At 38.5% G+C, this 18792-nt stretch overlaps 1 protein-coding gene across 1 annotated transcript in view; it reads right to left on the reverse strand.

Annotated features, from left to right (window-relative positions):
* LOC113536918 (major centromere autoantigen B) overlaps positions 1–18698 on the reverse strand; it is a 30606-nt gene extending 11908 nt beyond the window's left edge. Inside the window, exon 1 of the mRNA XM_053228849.1 lies at positions 15685–18698. Coding sequence (XP_053084824.1) covers positions 17845–18645 — 801 coding nt within the window. The 5' untranslated portion in view covers positions 18646–18698 and the 3' untranslated portion in view covers positions 15685–17844. The remainder of the gene's footprint in view (positions 1–15684) is intronic.
* Positions 18699–18792: the final 94 nt, after the last annotated feature.

Raw genomic sequence — 18792 nt, forward strand, 5'->3', positions numbered from 1 at the left:
GACAAAAGTTGCATAGTAATAAAAAAAGCATTTTCCTCAGACAGTTATTATCAGTGAACTAATAGCTGTATTTTTATGCAGGCAGTGCCATACTGAGTTTGATAAGCTGTGATTAAAAGATTACATTGTGAAGACTTCCACTGAGGCAATATATTTGACAGCGGGATGACAAATGAAATATTGCTGTTTGTCATTTCCTTAAAAATGAAATCCTTTCCAAATTCTGAAAGACTGGCCTGTTATATAAAAATGTATATACGCCTCACTGAACTTATTACTTCTAATCATTTATTAAAGTGTAAATTTCTTGACTAAATACACTTTTCAAAAATATTACTCCTCCAAATTGTCACTCAAGGCTTCATGGCAGATGTTGGTCAATAAGATCCTCATTCCTCAATTCCTTCCATGGTTTTATGGTCATGGACAATAAGGACGCTGGCTATAATCCAGGTCAAGACATGAGCAGCTGTGGTCATGCTTGTGTCCAGATTTAACACGTTAGTTCAAACCACTTAGCAACACCCCATCTGACCTCATGTGGACCTGACCATGTTTGGTCATTTGGGAGATGCACTGGGGTCACAACCCTTACGACCCTGAAACTCCAACATTTTCCCAAAAGAGACTTCATTAGACTCAACAGATGAAATGAGGTCTTCATGAACATTGAGTCATGAGGACTGTTGATGGAAATTGACTGAAAGAGCAATTTCATTTTCAAACATGGTTCCAATGAATTAGCAGACATTGCTGTAGAGTCAGAAGTCATATTGAATAAAACAAATACTTAGGGATTTTGGAAGATTTTGGAAGAGATCAACAAAGAAATGAAGAACATGGTTTTGCAAGTCATGAAGAAACTGAAATAAAACTGATTTGGAGTTGGACTTTAGCCCAGTAAAAATTCTGAACATATGATCATCTCAGTAGACAGTTGATCCCATACAATCAACAGGTGCTTTCAAAAAGCTGTCTATTTATATGATATAATTTCAGGATATACTTATAGACAATTACTGACTATGACTATTAAATGTAGAAATACTCATTGTACCAGTGAGTGAAAAAAAAAATCAGTCTTTATCTGTAATACTTGGTCACTTGAACACTACCCAGTCAATGTCAGTAAGCAGCATTAGTAAATATGCCAGACTTTTGACCCGAGCACGGCTTCTGGGCCTCCTGTTTGAATGGGCCGAGCTGCAGGAGAAGCCGGAGCTGGCGCCTGGGCCCCAGAATCTCCCCACAACTCTCTTTCACTTTTTCTCTCTTTATCCCTTGCTCCCCCCTATGCACCCTCCCTTCCTCCTCACTCTCCCCAGAGTGGGCAGGTAAGAGCTGTGGTCGACTCGCCGCTCACACTCCAGGGCGGCAGATTAGAACACGTCCACCCGCCGGCCCCTTTCATCCTTCGCCAGAGTGCCGGCGGGATAGAAGGATCCGTTCTTATTTTTATTCGTCTCCCCCCTACCCTTTTTTCTCTTCAACATGAAGGGGGGTGGCTTGGGTTTGGGAATGGAAAGGGGGTGTGGGGGGGCAAAACCAAGAACCAAGAGGCATGAAAAGGGGGGGGGGAAGGGGGGGGGGCGAAGAGAGAGGGTATGGTTCGAATAGAAGGTGGAGAAAAAAGGAGAATGCACGTTGTCCTTTTCAAATGGATGGGAAATGATTAGGGAGGGGGGATTTGCTTGACAATTATACGGTGCAGGCTAATCAATTCAGCACATTCACGGCATGGAGTGGACTGATCCGCCTGAACAAAGGGCTGGCCGGCGGGGGAGGTACCTGAGAAATGGGTCGGCCCGGTGTAAGTGGCATGGGCCGACACCTACCCCCCTCCGAAACAGCACGGGAGCATATGGCCGGGCTATGAACTTATTAGCCAGAGGATTAAGACGAAAGCCAGGAGCCACAGGGCCACACAGTGGCCCCCTAAAGACCTGTGCACTGAGGTGCAGTTCTACTCATCCATAATGACATGATGCTTTCATTAAAACAGATTCTTTTAGAGAAGGAGGACATGGTATAGAGAGGCTGGATGGCATTCACGGTGCAGTCTTCTCACACTGCAGATTTTACCGTTATTTACAATAAATTTCCAGCAGATCAGCAGAAGTTAAAAACACAAAATTCTAAGTGTACTCCACTAGCAATAACTGTATTTCATTCATTATTAAAATCCAAGACAAATTACTCTTGTAATTTTAACCAAAAAACGTTTTTAAAATGTGGGTATGATTTATTGAAAGCAGAAGTGTACCAAAAATAATTGACAATAATTAACAGTGTGATATCATTTCATGGAAATATGATAAATTTAACCATTTTAAAATAAAGTAAAAGGTGTCTGAAAAGAAATTAGAAGAAATTATTGAAATTATATTTCAATTTCTCAGGCAGGTATAAATAACATTCTGGTGTATATTATCAACTGAGAAAAAAATCAACTATAGGTGAATAAATGATGAATAAAATCAGTTCTCTTAGTAGTTGACTCACTTTAGCACTCTACTGTACATGAAACACATTTTTCACTTATTTATTTATTTTTTGATCATCAATACGCATTTGCCTCATAGACACTGAAGGGTAATTCTGCATTTCTCATTAGCACGGCTGATATGGTATTATGTTCTGAGCAGCTGAAAGGTGACTCGAGAGGAGCCAGGTTGCGCAGTGGGTATATTCATGAGCATATCTCACACAGAGGGAGACTCTTCTCCATACTTTGATCAGATGGAGAGATTGACAGGCGATTGCACCGCACTTTTATCCCTGACAGCAAGGCTTCGTGACCTCTGCGACCTCTCCTCTCACCTAGTGGCAGTCGACAGCCTCCTCCTGATGTGCGGTTATGGGCTGAGGATGCCTGCTCTGGAGCCACAGTAAGCTCTGGCTGATTCCTCTTGGCACTGAGAGAAGGTCAGAAAGGTCATCCTCTCAACATGAAAGGGTTTTTTGATAATCCCTACTACCTACTTCTACTGCCAAGCACCTAAAGGTGGGACTAGATTTCCTCCTAGTGATTAAGACCAGATTAAGAAGCAAGTGGGGGGCTTAGCAGGTTTACTTCCATACAGAGGACAATAAAGGTTGGATGACGTGTCCATCCTTCCAACTTCGTCTGCATCATGTTTATCAGCACCCCTTACACCCCTTTGGCATCTGTGACTTCTTAATATTTGAAATAAAAAAAAAAAAAAAAATGCTGTCTTCAATTCTTCTTTTTCTATATCTTATATTTCTAGTTTTCCTGGCTCCTTTACTCTCTTCCTTAAAACCAATATTGGCCTGTTTTGTTAACATCAAGGTTTCTTTCTGTGTCATTTACCTGTATCCCTACCCCTTCCCCTTTCTTTCTTTACACTGGAACTCGACCAGTCTGAGGATTCGTTAACGCTGAGCTGAGAGGTTTGTCGTTAATGAGAGAGGTTTCAAACAGGGCTCGGAGAACGGTATGCTCGTTCTCCTGTCTGTCACATGACGGCAAGGTTGCCTACTTCAGAGGGCTCTGTCTTTACTGACGTCTCTCTAAACTTCAAGGAGAATTGTTGAGCACACCTCACGCACGTGCTACAGTAAAGACCATGCAATTCTTTCGCGACACAAAACTAGACAGCTCGGCACCTCAGATTGAGGCAGAGGGCCTCCTTGTGGTCAGGTTTGTCATTTTTTTTCTAACTTTAGCTCCCATGTTTAATCAGTGGTGATGCTCTTATACAAATAGGTTATTTCTTACTTGCTTGTATTCCTGTAGTGTGATGTCAAATTTAGTTCTGACAGAAGAACAAAAACAAGAATATGATCCTGTGTGTTTGAGTATTGCTGTGTTTTGTTTGGTCAATTCATGAACTAACTATGCAGTATGCACTAAGCATAAATAAATAGTATCTGTAGGCTTGAGATATCATATATATGCCTGTGTCTGTACTGTTCTGTACAAATCAATCTAAATCTTTGGCACAGGGTCTGTAAATTTATTATGCTTAATGACCATAGGGAATGTTAGCCTGGCTGAGAGCCATTTTTTTCCCGGCATCAGTCACTGCAGCCCAGCCAAATAAACTTAAGGAAATCCAGTTATCCATATTCAGCTTCACTCAGGATTCGATCGAGGCCGAACAGGATACAATGATCTGTGTCCAGAGAGCCAAGGAGATTTTGATTGAAGCATATCTAGAGACATATGGACATGGGAGAAATCTAGTGACACACTCATGCTCTCAAACACTCGCATTTTTAGTGTGATGGGCAAACGGGGGTACTGATAGCTTCCCCAGTATAGCTATGTTAGTGTGAAGAGTGTGAAAGGTGGCCTTGGGATGACCTTGTGATGGGTTGTGTATTGTGCATTGTGCACGAGTGTGTTCAAGTTCTCGACCTCTTTGTTGAGCTACTGATATGAGCCATTCAATTTATCACATCAGATGTGCCAATGCCAAAAATCAGGGACTCTTTCTTTTTTAAACAACCTGAAAAACAGACATAAAAGGAGCAATGGCTCTTTGTCCTCAAATAATGAGCACTTTTGTTAAAAATCAAACATGAAAATAAGCCACATATAGACTGAATATTATATATAGTAAATTGTGCAAACGCAAATAATGGACGTAATGATAAATACTGTACATAAATGCTCATATATTTGATGTTAATTCTATTTGTTGGGGTAACTGTCATTGTAATATGGCCAATTGCTTTTGCTATTTTGTTATTTAAAAAAGGAAATGAATTTTAAGTAGCCAGCTGCACTATGTATTGCACTGACTGGCTGAACCAAATGGGAAGAAAAAATTGCTTTGCCATTTAATACTATAATTTGGGCATTTGAACTACAGGAGATTTTATCTGTTCATGCTAAAATTGCTTTGCACATCAAACATCGAGCATGATTTTTCTCTATGTATAGCTGAATGCTTTGAAAAAGCATGCATTATACAGTATACACCACAATATAGATTGTGATTTACAAACCGGCTTTTGTGTATGTGTGAACTGATGCTAGTTTCAGACACAGAAGGGATGACTGCACTAATCAAAGCATCACACAGCATAATTGTCAGAAAAACGCCTGCAGAACCTGGGTGACGAGGAGAGAACAGAAATCACAGGCGCATATGGCATACATAATGAAGCCTCGTCAAACGACAGAACAGTAGTTATACAGTGTATGTCTCTGTACTGTATCTGACATCAGGTTCCCTCAGAAAGCACCGGATGAAGAAAGAAATATGGAAAATACCTCATTTGAATGATAAAAGCCCTCAAACAATATTGATGCCCAACAAGCAATAGATGATGAACAGTAAAATAAGCCTTACTACTCCACACAAATTACAAATTCACACAAACTCAGATTACAATCAACAAACTCTGATAAAACATACCGATATACTTGCGTGATACTAAAAATAATTACTTATTCTTATGAGAATATATATTCCTAGATTTCTGTAATCAACCTGCTTTGTTTTTCGAGCACATGACTGACAAGAGAAAGTGTTGCAAATTTAAATGATCAAGGAAAAAATGTCTTTCCACTCTTCATTGTTCTCAGAGATTATTCAAGGAAGATTAAACGTTACATTTGCCCTGAATAATTTATGCATTATGCAGAGTTGTTGTATCTATCTTTCAGACGGAGACAGATAGGAAGTGGTGGCTGAATAAAAATCCTGGATTAATTGCAAGTAATCTCTTCTATTAGCAGGTGTAAAAATGCTTTTTTCCCCCTTCAAGTTTCCCTCATTCTCACACATACATACACAAAAAACCTAAAAGCTTCCTCAGCTGTAGTTGAAGTCTGGTTCTGTGAAAGATTTGCCATGTTAAGGAGGTGTCATGGTGCTTTTATTTCTTTTCTTTTCTCACCGTTGGAGTGTTAATCAGTCGAGATGTTCAGAGAGGTGTGACGGGCCTTTGTCTGGAAATCAAAGGCCTCACGTTTCTTTACTTTCACCTGCTGAGACCAATTTGGTTTGTTTCAGCAAGAAAAGCAAAAAAAAAAAGAGAGAATAAAGGCCAGCGGCTTCAAAATGTATATCCCAAACACTAATATTTGATTTAAGAGTTAGTAAAATTCTAACTAACAGCTAAAGAGAAATCCCGGTACATATGCAGAGATCACAATGAAGAACCATTAGTAAACACATCCAGTGTACATATTGGAGCTATTGTTTGGTGATTTTAGCAGCTAGTCAAAAAGCTAATTGCGTAGTAAGATAGCATTGTAGAACAATAAACAAAAGCCTGACACAAAGCACAGTGACGCTAAGCACATGGATCGGAATTTGTTTTGAGCATTAGCATAGCAATAAGATGCTTATTCCTGTGAGAGTGTCACAAGTACCTTGTGTTAGTTCAGCAGGTTAGCTGGGTTTTCAATCGCTAATTAGCGTAATGGTTTGCATTGTACACAAGTCAGCACACTCAGAGAGCTCAGGGGTGCTAAACCACGAGAACACAGGACACTAAACCAACATCACCTGCAGTGCTTTAAAAAGTATTACATTAATTTGATATAATTAATTGCAAGAACATAGTGATGACGGATGAGATTGTGTGCTAAAATCTGATAATGAAAATATGAATTGATAAAAAAAAATTTGAGAATAGAGTTGTCAAACATTGGCATGTTGGGAACAAGCAACACTAATATGGAAGCTTTTTCAGAATATCATTAAGAGATTCTGGTTAAGTCAGTTAGCAATTACCTCCGCAGTAATGGCAAGTACACAGCATGTCTCTTACAATTGTGTTCTCTGTTCTTATGCTCTTGCAAAATTAATTTTTGTAAGAATGGAAGCTTGTAAGAATGTTCCTGGTACTGAGAAACACCATATTCCTGTGTTTTAATGGTGGTACTGCAGGGTTAATCGATATATGCAAAATAATAGCTCAGGATTATTAGCTAACTTCACGTCATAACTTAAAGTCTGAATATTATTTTACAATAATTATACAACAATGGATTATTTGGTGTATCATTATTTCAGTTAGAAACACTGTTGAGTGATATGCACAAAGGCTACATACATATAAAATTATAGTTATATATAGGCTGTGTTTTGTGAATATTATGCTTTTACCCTAATCAATGGATATATTTACGAACCTTTTTTGTAAATCTAAATAAATTCATTCTGATTGCAGATTCTGAATGAACCTTATATACATACCCTAAACTCACCAATGTGTTAAAAAAATCTATTTATTTTATTTGATATATCAACATTACCATTACAATGAAAAGCTTGTGAGTACATTCATAATGTAACACATAGCTATCTACATAGCTAACGAGTTCAGCGTGATATTATTTGATTATTTTGCTGCATTTAAAGGTAGCAGGTAGCAGCTAATGTGGCGTCTTTGTGAAGCCACATTGTATCCACTGTTATACGTTATGAATGTTACATCTGTAATTTCATCTAAATGACCTTGGCTAGGTTTCCGAAAAGCATCATAGTACAAAAAACATTGTTAAATGGTACAGAACATCACATTGAAAACTCTCTCCAGGAGTTAAAATGATTGTGTTTGGGAAAGTGGGCCCTGGTCTGTGTTTTGTTGTCAGTTGTGAGGACTGTGAGCTGTAAAAGGTCAGGAAGCTCTGCCTTACACTATATGAAGAGTCAAAAATAACTAGCAAGGGGTCTTGTTAGAAGAAGTTTTTATTATTTCTGGCTTTTAGGACATTTCTTACAATGAATGACCTTTTAATAAAGTTCACTAACTAGCCTGAATTCTATCATTTGGGAGCCACAGGTGATGTTTGAAGCTACTTACACTTCCTTTGTAGCCTGAGAAATAGACCTGTCAAAACATCGTATAGTAAGCTTGACAAAAATTATACTGTAAGGATTTCAAAATAGTGCATCGACCTATATAATAATTAAAATATTTACAACTTATAGTATACTCGTTAGTATGTTAATATTTTATTTTTGATTATTTTGGCTAATATATTAGCCTACGGTAGCTTGCAGAATTAGATTAAACCATAATCAAGCTAACATTATAATTTTAACTACAATTTTTTTTTTCCAGAGTGCAAGACTAACAGTCACTGAGTATTAACTGATATGAGCCACTAAGGAAAGTCCTGATATTTGTAAGGATATCAGTTAGATCATGGCGCCATCTAGTGGACACTGAATAAAATCAAGAATGTGTGTTCAGTATGTACATCAGTGTAGGAGATTCTACAAGGGCCACACTTTTTATGGAGAAGTCAGTCAATTATTCATTTAAAACAAAGGACAGGTGTTATGCTCATAAGTATTTTACACTTGGATAATAATAGAAAAATTTAGATATTTTCGGAGGGGGAAAAAAAGCCAGTTATATATATATAATTCATATATAATAAGCTAATATATATATATATATATATATATATAATTCTCTCCTTATAACCACAAGAGGGCGATCTGCTTGAAAGGATAAAAGAGGAACAGAAATGGAAATAAAATAATCAGTGTGTTGAACAACATTCACAAGCTTCCAAAATACTAAACTCCTGGTATCATATACAGTGGCAGCTTGTCCACAGGGGCAGGTTGGGCAGAGCCCCACCATCTATATCAACCATTCAACAAATGTTAATCTTCAAAAAGTCCTCATTTAAACCGCCATACATTTTAAATTCCATTACAAATACTAATTTTCTCGCTTTGCTTTGATTTGCTCACCTTTCTAGATGCTGCGCAATTGTATGGCAGCGTGCTCACTGCCTCATTTATCTCCATAGAGTTATTATTGCACCTAGTGGTCAAAAATGTTAACTGCAACAGGCACTAATAGAGGTTCACTGGGGCAGGAATCACGCTGCCCCATGCTCACTCCAAATTAGTTGTCCAAATTTACAGCAGATTGGGCTAATTTAAAAATACTCAGTGCCCGCAAGGGCCCACAAGGTTTATAGCAAATCATCTGAATTAAACCTAATACATTTCCACAAACAAATTCAAATTGTAAGTGCAGACAGCGCATCTATGATGCACAGAATAATTTCTCTTGTAAGATATACATATTGGAGAGGGAACACTAGCACTTAATTTAGCACTGTTTTCCTTGTCTTGTGCTTTTTCATTCTGTTCTAACCTCGCCAATAAGCTTTTTAGACTGATGCTACTCTTAGTCTCTGACCTATTGAACTAGCATGAGGATGTGTTTGGATAGAGACTACAAAGCACTTCTGTAAGTTGCTCTGGATAAGGGCATCTGCTAACTGCCATAAATGGAAATGGAAATGGAAAGGGGATGGAGTGTATAATGTGTGTACGTCAGAAATGCCTGTATACCACCTTGACCTTGTTTCCCAAGCAAATGCTGAGAAAAAGAAGATGCATCTGCCTTTGCCAGTGCGTGAATGTTTTGGGCTAGTTTGTGTGGTTTTTGAGATGTAGTTGGGCTGGAAATTTTGATGAACCCTGTAAACTCTGGTTTATGATATTACCTTGAACACAGCTGAACAAAAATACATCTTAAACCGCTCCATGTGAGCAGCTAGACTGTATACTTGAAGACTCTATGTTGTCGACTCTCAACCACCTATTAATTCACAATTACTATTCACTAGATAGTAGCCTATAGCATAAGTCAAGTGTCATATGCTCTCGACTAAATTTTGTTTGAGGCTATATCGTTATTAATGTCACCCTGTAACACTAAAATCTACGGTTATGAGCCACCGCTGATCGCATATACAAAGACACATTACACAGAGATCATGCATAGGCCAATTCCCTGCAAGCATTAATGTCTAATTTAAGCCTCCATCACAGTATTTTTCAGTCTATCATCTAACAGTAATCTTTATTCCACATCACACACACACACACACACAGAGAGAGAGAGAGAGAGAGAGAGAGAGAGAGTTGTCTTACTATCTTTGTGATGCTATGTTACACAAATCTATTCCTAACCTTAACCTCAGTAACTAAAAAGAAACCTTTTGGTTCTGTAGCTTTTTAAATAAAAAAAAGGCAGTTTTCCTCGTGGGGACCAGGCAAATATCCCCACAAGGTCAAAACTGTCAGATATTCCCATCCGTTTGGGGATATTTGATCCCCATCAAGATATATAAACATGCCCACACACACACACACACACACACACACACACACACATAGGATAAAAAACTCAGAACAGCCAGCAGACAGGTCATACATTACTCCAGCATGGCCGGACACGCATCTATTCCTCAAGTTGTGGCTGGCAAGGCACAGAGCGGTGGACATGCTACATTGATATAAAGGGTCATTGTGGAGACTTGGCGGGAGCTGTGTACTGTGGTGGATTGGATTCACACATGAATGCCTGCACTTTCCCGTTCCTTCCATCCTGCCACACTGAGATAGTTTCTGAATGGCAGAACTCAATCTCTGATTGCTGTTCAATTGGAAAAAAAAAATGGGAGGCTATTGGAAGGGGCATTCAAAACCTTCAGCAGAATATGGATATCACCAACACGGTTTTCTGATAGCACAGATAATCAGATGTCTGAGATTATAAAATGTGGTAATGTAAATGAAACACAGTAATGAACTTTAGCTTACACTGTAGTTCTTTAAGGGTGGAACAGTATGAATATATCATATTATTATAACCATGCAAATAAAATAAATTAAATCTTAAACACTTAAATGTGATATCAAACTGTTGTACGCCTAACCCTAGATTTTTCATTGATATATTATAAATGTAAAGATCTAGTGCCTATTTTAAAGACTTTACTGCAGAAAAGTATGTGTTTTTTGTTGTAACATGATTATTTACTCTCTTACGGTAGGGTCAATTCCGATACATACATGTGGACAGTTTTTCAATTTCCAAATTTTCTAAGCTTTTTGTCATTAATAAAACAAAATACCCGACACATCCTACATTTCCTAATCCTCAAGGTTTTCACTATCTACATGTGAAAAAATGTTTATATTATATTGTAATAAAGCATTGCTTACTCTGTTGTTAAATCTGACTGAAAACCATTTTAATTACATGATAATGGTAATATGAGACACAGAATTTCATTGGTTTAGGCCTTTATTTTCATCATCAATTACACATTTAAAAATGTTATTTGTGGAATACTTATTGATGGCATCAATAAATCAAATTTCAATAGCAGGACTTGGAAACAGGACTTGTACATAAAGATATTGCCCAATTCATTTAACAATAACTTGGTTTAGAAAATATTTTCAATTAAAATTCAATTTCTAAAATTTGAACACTTGAACAGATTAAGTAAAGATCACAGTGGAAAACCACCACTAAAAGGTAAGTAACATTTTATAAATAATTTCTTACAGCTTAACATGATTTAAAAAAGAAAACTGACACCAATCTATAAAATCATATAACATGTACACTGATTAAAAACCTCTGCATGCTAAATATAATGTTCTATATTTCCCAATCTACCTTATTCTCCTGCATCTTAAGATATATTTAGTAGCTCACATCTTAGAAATTATTAAATTATAAACATCTGTTCATGATTTAAACTAGCTTTATTTTATTTTTTTTTTTTACAGTAGTACATCTTATGTATTTATGCATCATAAATTTGTGAAATATTAGTCATGACAATTTTATAACATTAAAAATCTAGGCATAGTATATGTGCAAGGGTAAGACAAACCAAAACATTAAAAGTGCCACATTTTTTTTCTCCTAGGGAATTGGGACACTTGTTAGCGCTGGGACACTTGGATTGAATGAAATGGATATTATGTATAAAATGATTTTACTTTTTTGACACCTATTTGCCATAAATATTGTAAAATTTAAACAAAACGTTTTCATATGACCCCTTTATTTCTAATTATTTCTAGTCCTAGATTTGTGGGGTCAGCTTCTTGTTTGATGCTGAACATACCCACTTATATGATGCAACATGAATTAAGTCATGTTATTTTAAGCAGTTCTACTGCAAGGGCTTATTTACATGGGTTTTGTCTTTCACATTTCAAGCCAGAAAGTAAATTTTGTTAAGTTTATCCGTTCTACTTTATCTGATCTCCCAGCGTACCTGCATTCACCCTATCAGAAACGCTCCTTAAAACCATTTTTTTTGGTTACCTTTCAGTTCATTGGCACCCCAATGAATGGAATAAATATTTCTCATAAATGATAATAATTTTTTTTTTTTTTTTTTTTTTTTGCAATATCCAGTAACTAGATTGAAATCATTGAAAATATTATGTTTATTCTGGGAAATAATTTTAAGTCTTTGAGTGCCTGCAACCTCTGAAATGGTTCTTCTACGGCCTTGTTCAAAAATACAGTTTCTGGCACCCTTATGCACACTGGTACTGTATTACATTATTTCTGCTTTCATTACAGTATATTGTTATTACCATACTATTATAGTGTCCCACCCCTAAGCTATTTCACTTATCATTTGGAATGGAACAGAGGCTAAGCAAAGTCATGCAGCATGGCCAGTTGTTTAATTTTGTTGAACAGTGTGTGTGTGTGTGTGTGTGTGTGTGTGTGTGTGTGTGTGTGTGTGAGTATACGGAGAGCTGACACAGGAGCTGCTGGTAAGTGATGTGTTTAAAATGCGAGTCACGTAAAGTGGGTCTGTGTTTCTCATTTAAGCCATGCTTGGTGCAGCTGGAGACTGTGCCAACGCAGGATGCAAATGAGAACGTCTGAGAATGAAGGGAGGCAGACACAAAGCTCAATTATGAAGGAAGCGGGGGCAGGAGAGCGCGTGCAGTGAGGAGATATGTGTGTGTGCGTGCCCATTGTATGCCTAATGCCAGCCTGAGATATACCCTCTCTTACACCTGAATTCATGCACTGGCAGATAAAGTGGAGTAAAACAAACACACATCATGGTCAGTATGACATGATAGTTACAGGGTCATTGCTGGAGGGAGTGTGACAATATTGTGCAATCTGCTTTATTGCAATGAAAAGCCAATGGCATTCTGTGGCAAAAATACTCCTTATTGTTTCTTTTCGTTCTTCTTTTTATGACTTCACTGGATTTACAGGCTTCTGCTGTACATAAATAAACCTGACTGCTTTCTTTGAAAATAATAAAATCACATGCATTTTGATTTCACTAATCATGTGCCTAATGATGAAATGTCTGCAAATGAATCATCATCCATCCCCTGCTAGTGGCTACCAGTTTAATACACCAGCTACATTAATATATGATGCCTTATGGACGCCTGGTGCCTTTTCAGCCTTGGCACCAGTGTCGTGTGCATGCAGAGTGGAGGCTTGATGAGGTGGTGTAATTCAGCGACACTGGGATTCATGGGGAGAGCTGCACTCGTCCCCGCTAACGTCAAACCAGCCCTGCTCCTCCTTCACCATGGCAACGGGCAACAGAAAACGAGAGGGAGAAATTAAATCACACCGTCGTGGGGGCCGAGGCATTAATTTTGCATAAAGAGTGGGTGAAGTGCACACGCATGGAGCTGCTTTTGTTCCTGCAAAACGTGCACACTGGGATCTGTGCCAAATTCAGTTTGAGAAAATTTCACCAAATAATGCATTGCATGAATAACCGCTATCAGCACACTGCATAATTCTATTATTATATGGTTATAATAATGCCCTTTCTATCGGGTTTATATTTATATTAGGGCATTTCACCAAATAATCGCAATTCACAAATTATGGAAAGTATAAAAAAACTTGGGTTTTGATTTCACAGACAAATGAACAACTAGGTGGTGATTATTTTCCAATCCTGAACTGTTTTACTCCTCTTGCACCCCAGCAAATTGTCAATGATTACTATTTTTCATTTATTAATGGAAGACATGTCATACTGTTCATCCATCACTTACATTACAGCAGCTACAAAAAGTCATTCACGCGCTGTCCTTTTTTTTTTCTCCCTTTCTTGTAATTAAGAAGACAAAAAAAAAAATCTTGTCATGTTACCAAAAAAAAAACCAAAAAAAAAAAAACCCAGAAAGCACAAACTCCTGAAGACTCTCCTGTTGTGGAAAACTGTTACTCTGACACTGGAGACTCCTTCTATAAATATTAAATAAACATCTTCTTACAGAATTGTTAGAATTTTATTATACAACTACATACAAGTCCCTGTGAACAAGTATATTAATATAAACATGATTTGAAATATAGTCAGTGCTTCTGACAGAGCTGCTATTATAGAAAATTAATGGTTAAAAAAAAAATGAGGTCTTATATGGGAAGAGAACAGGAAAAGGTGGTATCCGTTTTATATTTTGAAGCATTGGGATTTCTGTAACATCTTTGAATTGGGCGAGTGTAATCCCTCATGAAACATCACATCTCAAATGAACTCATCAGAAACTGTGCAGATAACTTCAGAGAAGCTGTGGATGACAGTCAGGGACTGGGCAGAATAAAAATATCCACCTCCCTCAGTCAAGCATTCAAGCACTATGGCTGCTGCTGATGCTGCCATGATGTCTCCCGATGCTGCAAACACGGTCGAGTATGCAGACAGACAGCACAGCAATCACCGCTCACACACTGCACCGGCTCATCAGTTCATCTGAAGATCCAGCATCAAACTAGATATGTCAATTTCTCCTGATAAAAGGAGGCACGTTCAGTCCGCCTCCGCACAACACATTTTTATGCTAAGGACAGGGAAATGAAAAAGAGAGAAAGAAAGAGAGAAAACCTACACACCGCCCCGACTACACAAGTTTATCATAGCGGTGTTGATTTGATTAGAGCCCACCGCCAGATCCAGCACTGTCACAATATGCTTGTCTTTGATTTTCCTGGCGTGTCTGTGCACATACACACGGCTGTTCATCACAGTGACAGTAATGCAGCTTTTGCTTTCTGCATTTTCTCGATTCAGCCTCCACCCCTGGTCCGCTACGACTCACATAAATACTTTAAATAACAAGGAAAGATGGCGTGTCATTAAAGAAATGAAAGAAGGCTTAAACATCAATGAGAGCGAGCAGGGATCAGGATGACAGACACAATTTGATAGCGAAGCCACCACTCTATTAAAACATAACATCCAAAGTCACCCAATCAAAAATAGTCAGTAGTCTCGTCAATGCCACAATCAGCAAGACCTTTCTGGCCCCAATCAGCATCCACATCCACAATAGCTGCTATTACATCAAATCTACACGGGCTTTGCTGACACCAGAGAAAGTGTAGCCGCATGACAAATAGATCATGCAAATGACCTCGCATGGATGTGGAAAGGAGCGACCACATAAGGTGGCAGGAGGTAAACGCTATCCATCAGCAATTGCTCTGTCCGAGCACGGTTTCCTGGTGGGGAAGCCACTCATCAAAGGTCGCTTAAAACACAGAGCTACAGCTGAAGCGCCCGGGATTCAGAAAATGACGCATCTGACACCCTCGTTGAAGAATCTCAGGGTGAGACACGGGCAAATAATAAACCAAAGCCATCATTCTGTCTGTCCGGACACCTTCTTGGCTATCCATACAGCTGAGCCAGGATCTCATCAATAATGCAGCATGAGTTCATGTTTATGCAATGGAGCACATATGCATCCTAGGAACAGTACAGACTGACAAGCCTGCAAAACATACACACCCGTCTACCCGGCATAATACAACACTGCAAATTGAAATGGTCACAAATAGTACAATTTAAGAGGAGGGGGGAAAAAAAGAAGAGGGATGGAAAGAAGGAAAATAGCTTTAAATACTCACCTTTTCAGTCCTCCTGTTTGATTCTGTTAAAGGCAGGTTCTTAGTGCTTCATGATAGCACAGCACACAGAAAAAATAACTGTAGTGGCATGGTGATATGCAAATTAATGGATCTCGCCGAATAGGGGTGCATTTATTATTCATAAATTACTCATGTTTATGCAAATTAGGCTACACAGAGCTACTCAAATGGGGGGTTGGTAATTCCTCTGTCTTGTTGCAGATAGAATCAACATGCAGCTCCTAGCAGTCAGGGTTTATTGTCTTTTGAACATTGCATATGCTCACTTTTTTTTTTTAAAAAAAAGACATTTTTGATGATTCATTTTATTTTAATTAACTGTTATCATAGAAGACCTTTGGTCTTTAATTTATCCTTTCTGCTGTGTGAAAATTCATTTTCACCTGCATGTAAAAATCATTATTCTGCATAGTGGCTTAACATCGTTACAGTATATGAAGGATTTAAATATACACTCGAAACCTCTAGCGTCTGGAATATGAGACTAAAAAAAGGCCATGATATGAGTTTGATCTTGGAGAAAGCATTGCACTTAAAGCATCCCCTGTTATAAATACTGCAATACATCAAATCCCACAAATTTCCACTGTACGCTCTTAACATGCTGAGCAATCTCTGATTAGCACCGAGAGCCCCAGCAAATCCCAGCCATTCCGCAAGTCTGAACAGTCTGTATTCATGTTTTGCAAACATTCACATTGCAATAAAGTGGGAATGCATGAAAACGCAAAAGAAAACGTGCAGGAGTATGATATACGGTCAATATTGTGTCTGCTTATTAACTCAATATATACACCTAAAGCTTTCAAAACCAATTATTTTTTGCATTTTGCAAAATTTGTACAAAAAAATATTTAAATATACAAATAAGACTGTAAGTGAATGAAAATGGATCATAGTAGAAAACCTTTCACTGCTAAGAACACATTATAATTTATAAACATGTTTATGTAGCTTTCCATATCAGTGAGGGAAAATAAAATAAAAATACATGAAAAACAGTGCCCCCATGTGGTCACATAAGAGAAAGCTTTTTAAAAAAGTACAACACAAAAGCACAATCTCCTTTAAAAAAAAAACAAAAAACAAAAAGAAAAAAACAAGGTCCTACAGCTGGTTCAGCAAAATGTTTCTATATTTCTTCAGTTGTTCAAAACCATGACCAAAACAGTAACAACAAACTGCTAATTAAACTTGCAAAGAAGGAAACTTCAGCCTACACATATAATCAAATTTGATGCTGAATGCCTACATACAAGTTTGGATCCTGAACCTCACCATAATGATCTCATTTAAAGGCTGCATTATAAAAATAAGGCCTCTGATCAATTATATACACAATGATCTTCAGTGCAGGTTCCCAACCCTGTGTCCTGCACATTTTAGGGTTTTCCCTTCTCTAATACACCCAGTGCAAACCAGGACAGGTTGTTAATTAGCTGATTAATGGGATCTGGTGTGAAAACACTAATATGTATAGGACAAGGGAAGCTCTACAGGATAAGAAAAGCAGACCAATCTTTCACTGTATCATATCAATGGACTGACAAATGTGTTTTAATAGACTGCAAGGCATAACGCAATCACAGAATGGAGCTATATAACAGCGGTGTGGAATTTTGTCCATGGAATCGAGTCCTAAACAAAAAAAATCTAAAGAAATGTACCTAATATAGGCTTTTTGGTAGCAGTGTGCCTGTGATGTTTTAAACATTAGCCATCAAATACATCATAAAGCAGGCATTCAATTTTCCATCACTGTAAACAACAGCATATAACTGGAAAAGTCATTTAGAGACAGCTTTGTGACAACAGTTTAAGCAGCCAAACTAGGCTGAATAATGCGTACATGAACTCCAAACTAAAGCCACTGGTGCCATCATGGTCACTCAAGTCCAACATGTGGTTTCCTTGTATTTCCAAACCCACACCCTATTAACTATATAGTGCACTATTTGTTGAGTCTTTCCATCTTGTCCAAAAACACTGTGAAGTATATCCAGTGTGTTGGTGTAATCCCACAATGCACTTCAGTAAGATAGTGCCTAAACAGTACACCACAGAAGGCACAGAGTGTAAACAGTGCACTATCATTAGTAGGGAATAGGGAGGAGGCAGCAGCTAATAGGGACACAGCCCTCAGGCTACAAAACTGTCATGGCAGCCTTGAGCCATTGATCTCTTCACAACATTTGAAACTTCTTTCTCAAACTGATGGAGGAGCTGAAAGTCGCAGAAGCCTCGATATAACAATCCCGTGGCTAAAGTCTTCATGGCCTCCTGCATTTGCTGCAGTGAGGGCACAGTGACTGTCTGCATGGTGCCGTTCACTTTGCCGACCAGCACCGTGGGGCTGCTTTGGACCGGAAGTTGTTCGTCCTGCTCTGGCTCGCTAACTGTAACACTTTCTGCTCGGGTTTCATGCATGCTGTGTTCCTGAGGAGGCTCAGCATCAGCAGGTGGAGAAGCAGAGCAGGGTGCGTTGGGAGATCCGAGCTGATCTGGCTGATTGTTTAGATCCACTTCCGGATAGATGCGATACCGCTCGCGCACGAGTGCCTCTCGTTTCTTAAACCCACAGTACCACCTGGGGCTCGGTCTGAAGCTAACTATACCCATACGCGCCGCAATGTCCATTGATTTACGGTGAATCATCAGATCAGTAACAGGGGTTCCGCTTTGCCTGCACTGATCGATCCATTTCCAGATATTCGCCTCGAGTCTCGGCGACCTGCCGCAGCCCACCCACTTATTCTTTTTACGTTTAATGATCTCGCCTTTTATTATGCAGTTCCTGTTATGGAGGATTGTCCAAAGCATAGACGGAGCGATGTTCAGTCGTTTTGCTGCCTTTCTTTGGCTCATCCGAGGAAGCTGGTCATACAGCTCAAGAATCCGCCGTTTGTCGTCTATTGTGAACCTCCTTTTCAGTGCAGCCATGTTGCTTGAACCTGGTGCGATGGCGCGGTTTGTTTTTCCCAGCACAATTACTTCCGGAAAAATTCCCTTTCCTAGGCTACGATTGGTTGGGTGTTTACACGTAATACTACTAACCAATCATGGCGCTGGGGTCAACAAACTATTAAC

This window comes from Pangasianodon hypophthalmus, chromosome 24 (assembly GCF_027358585.1).
Source record: "Pangasianodon hypophthalmus isolate fPanHyp1 chromosome 24, fPanHyp1.pri, whole genome shotgun sequence".
Taxonomy (NCBI): Eukaryota; Metazoa; Chordata; class Actinopteri; order Siluriformes; family Pangasiidae; genus Pangasianodon; species Pangasianodon hypophthalmus.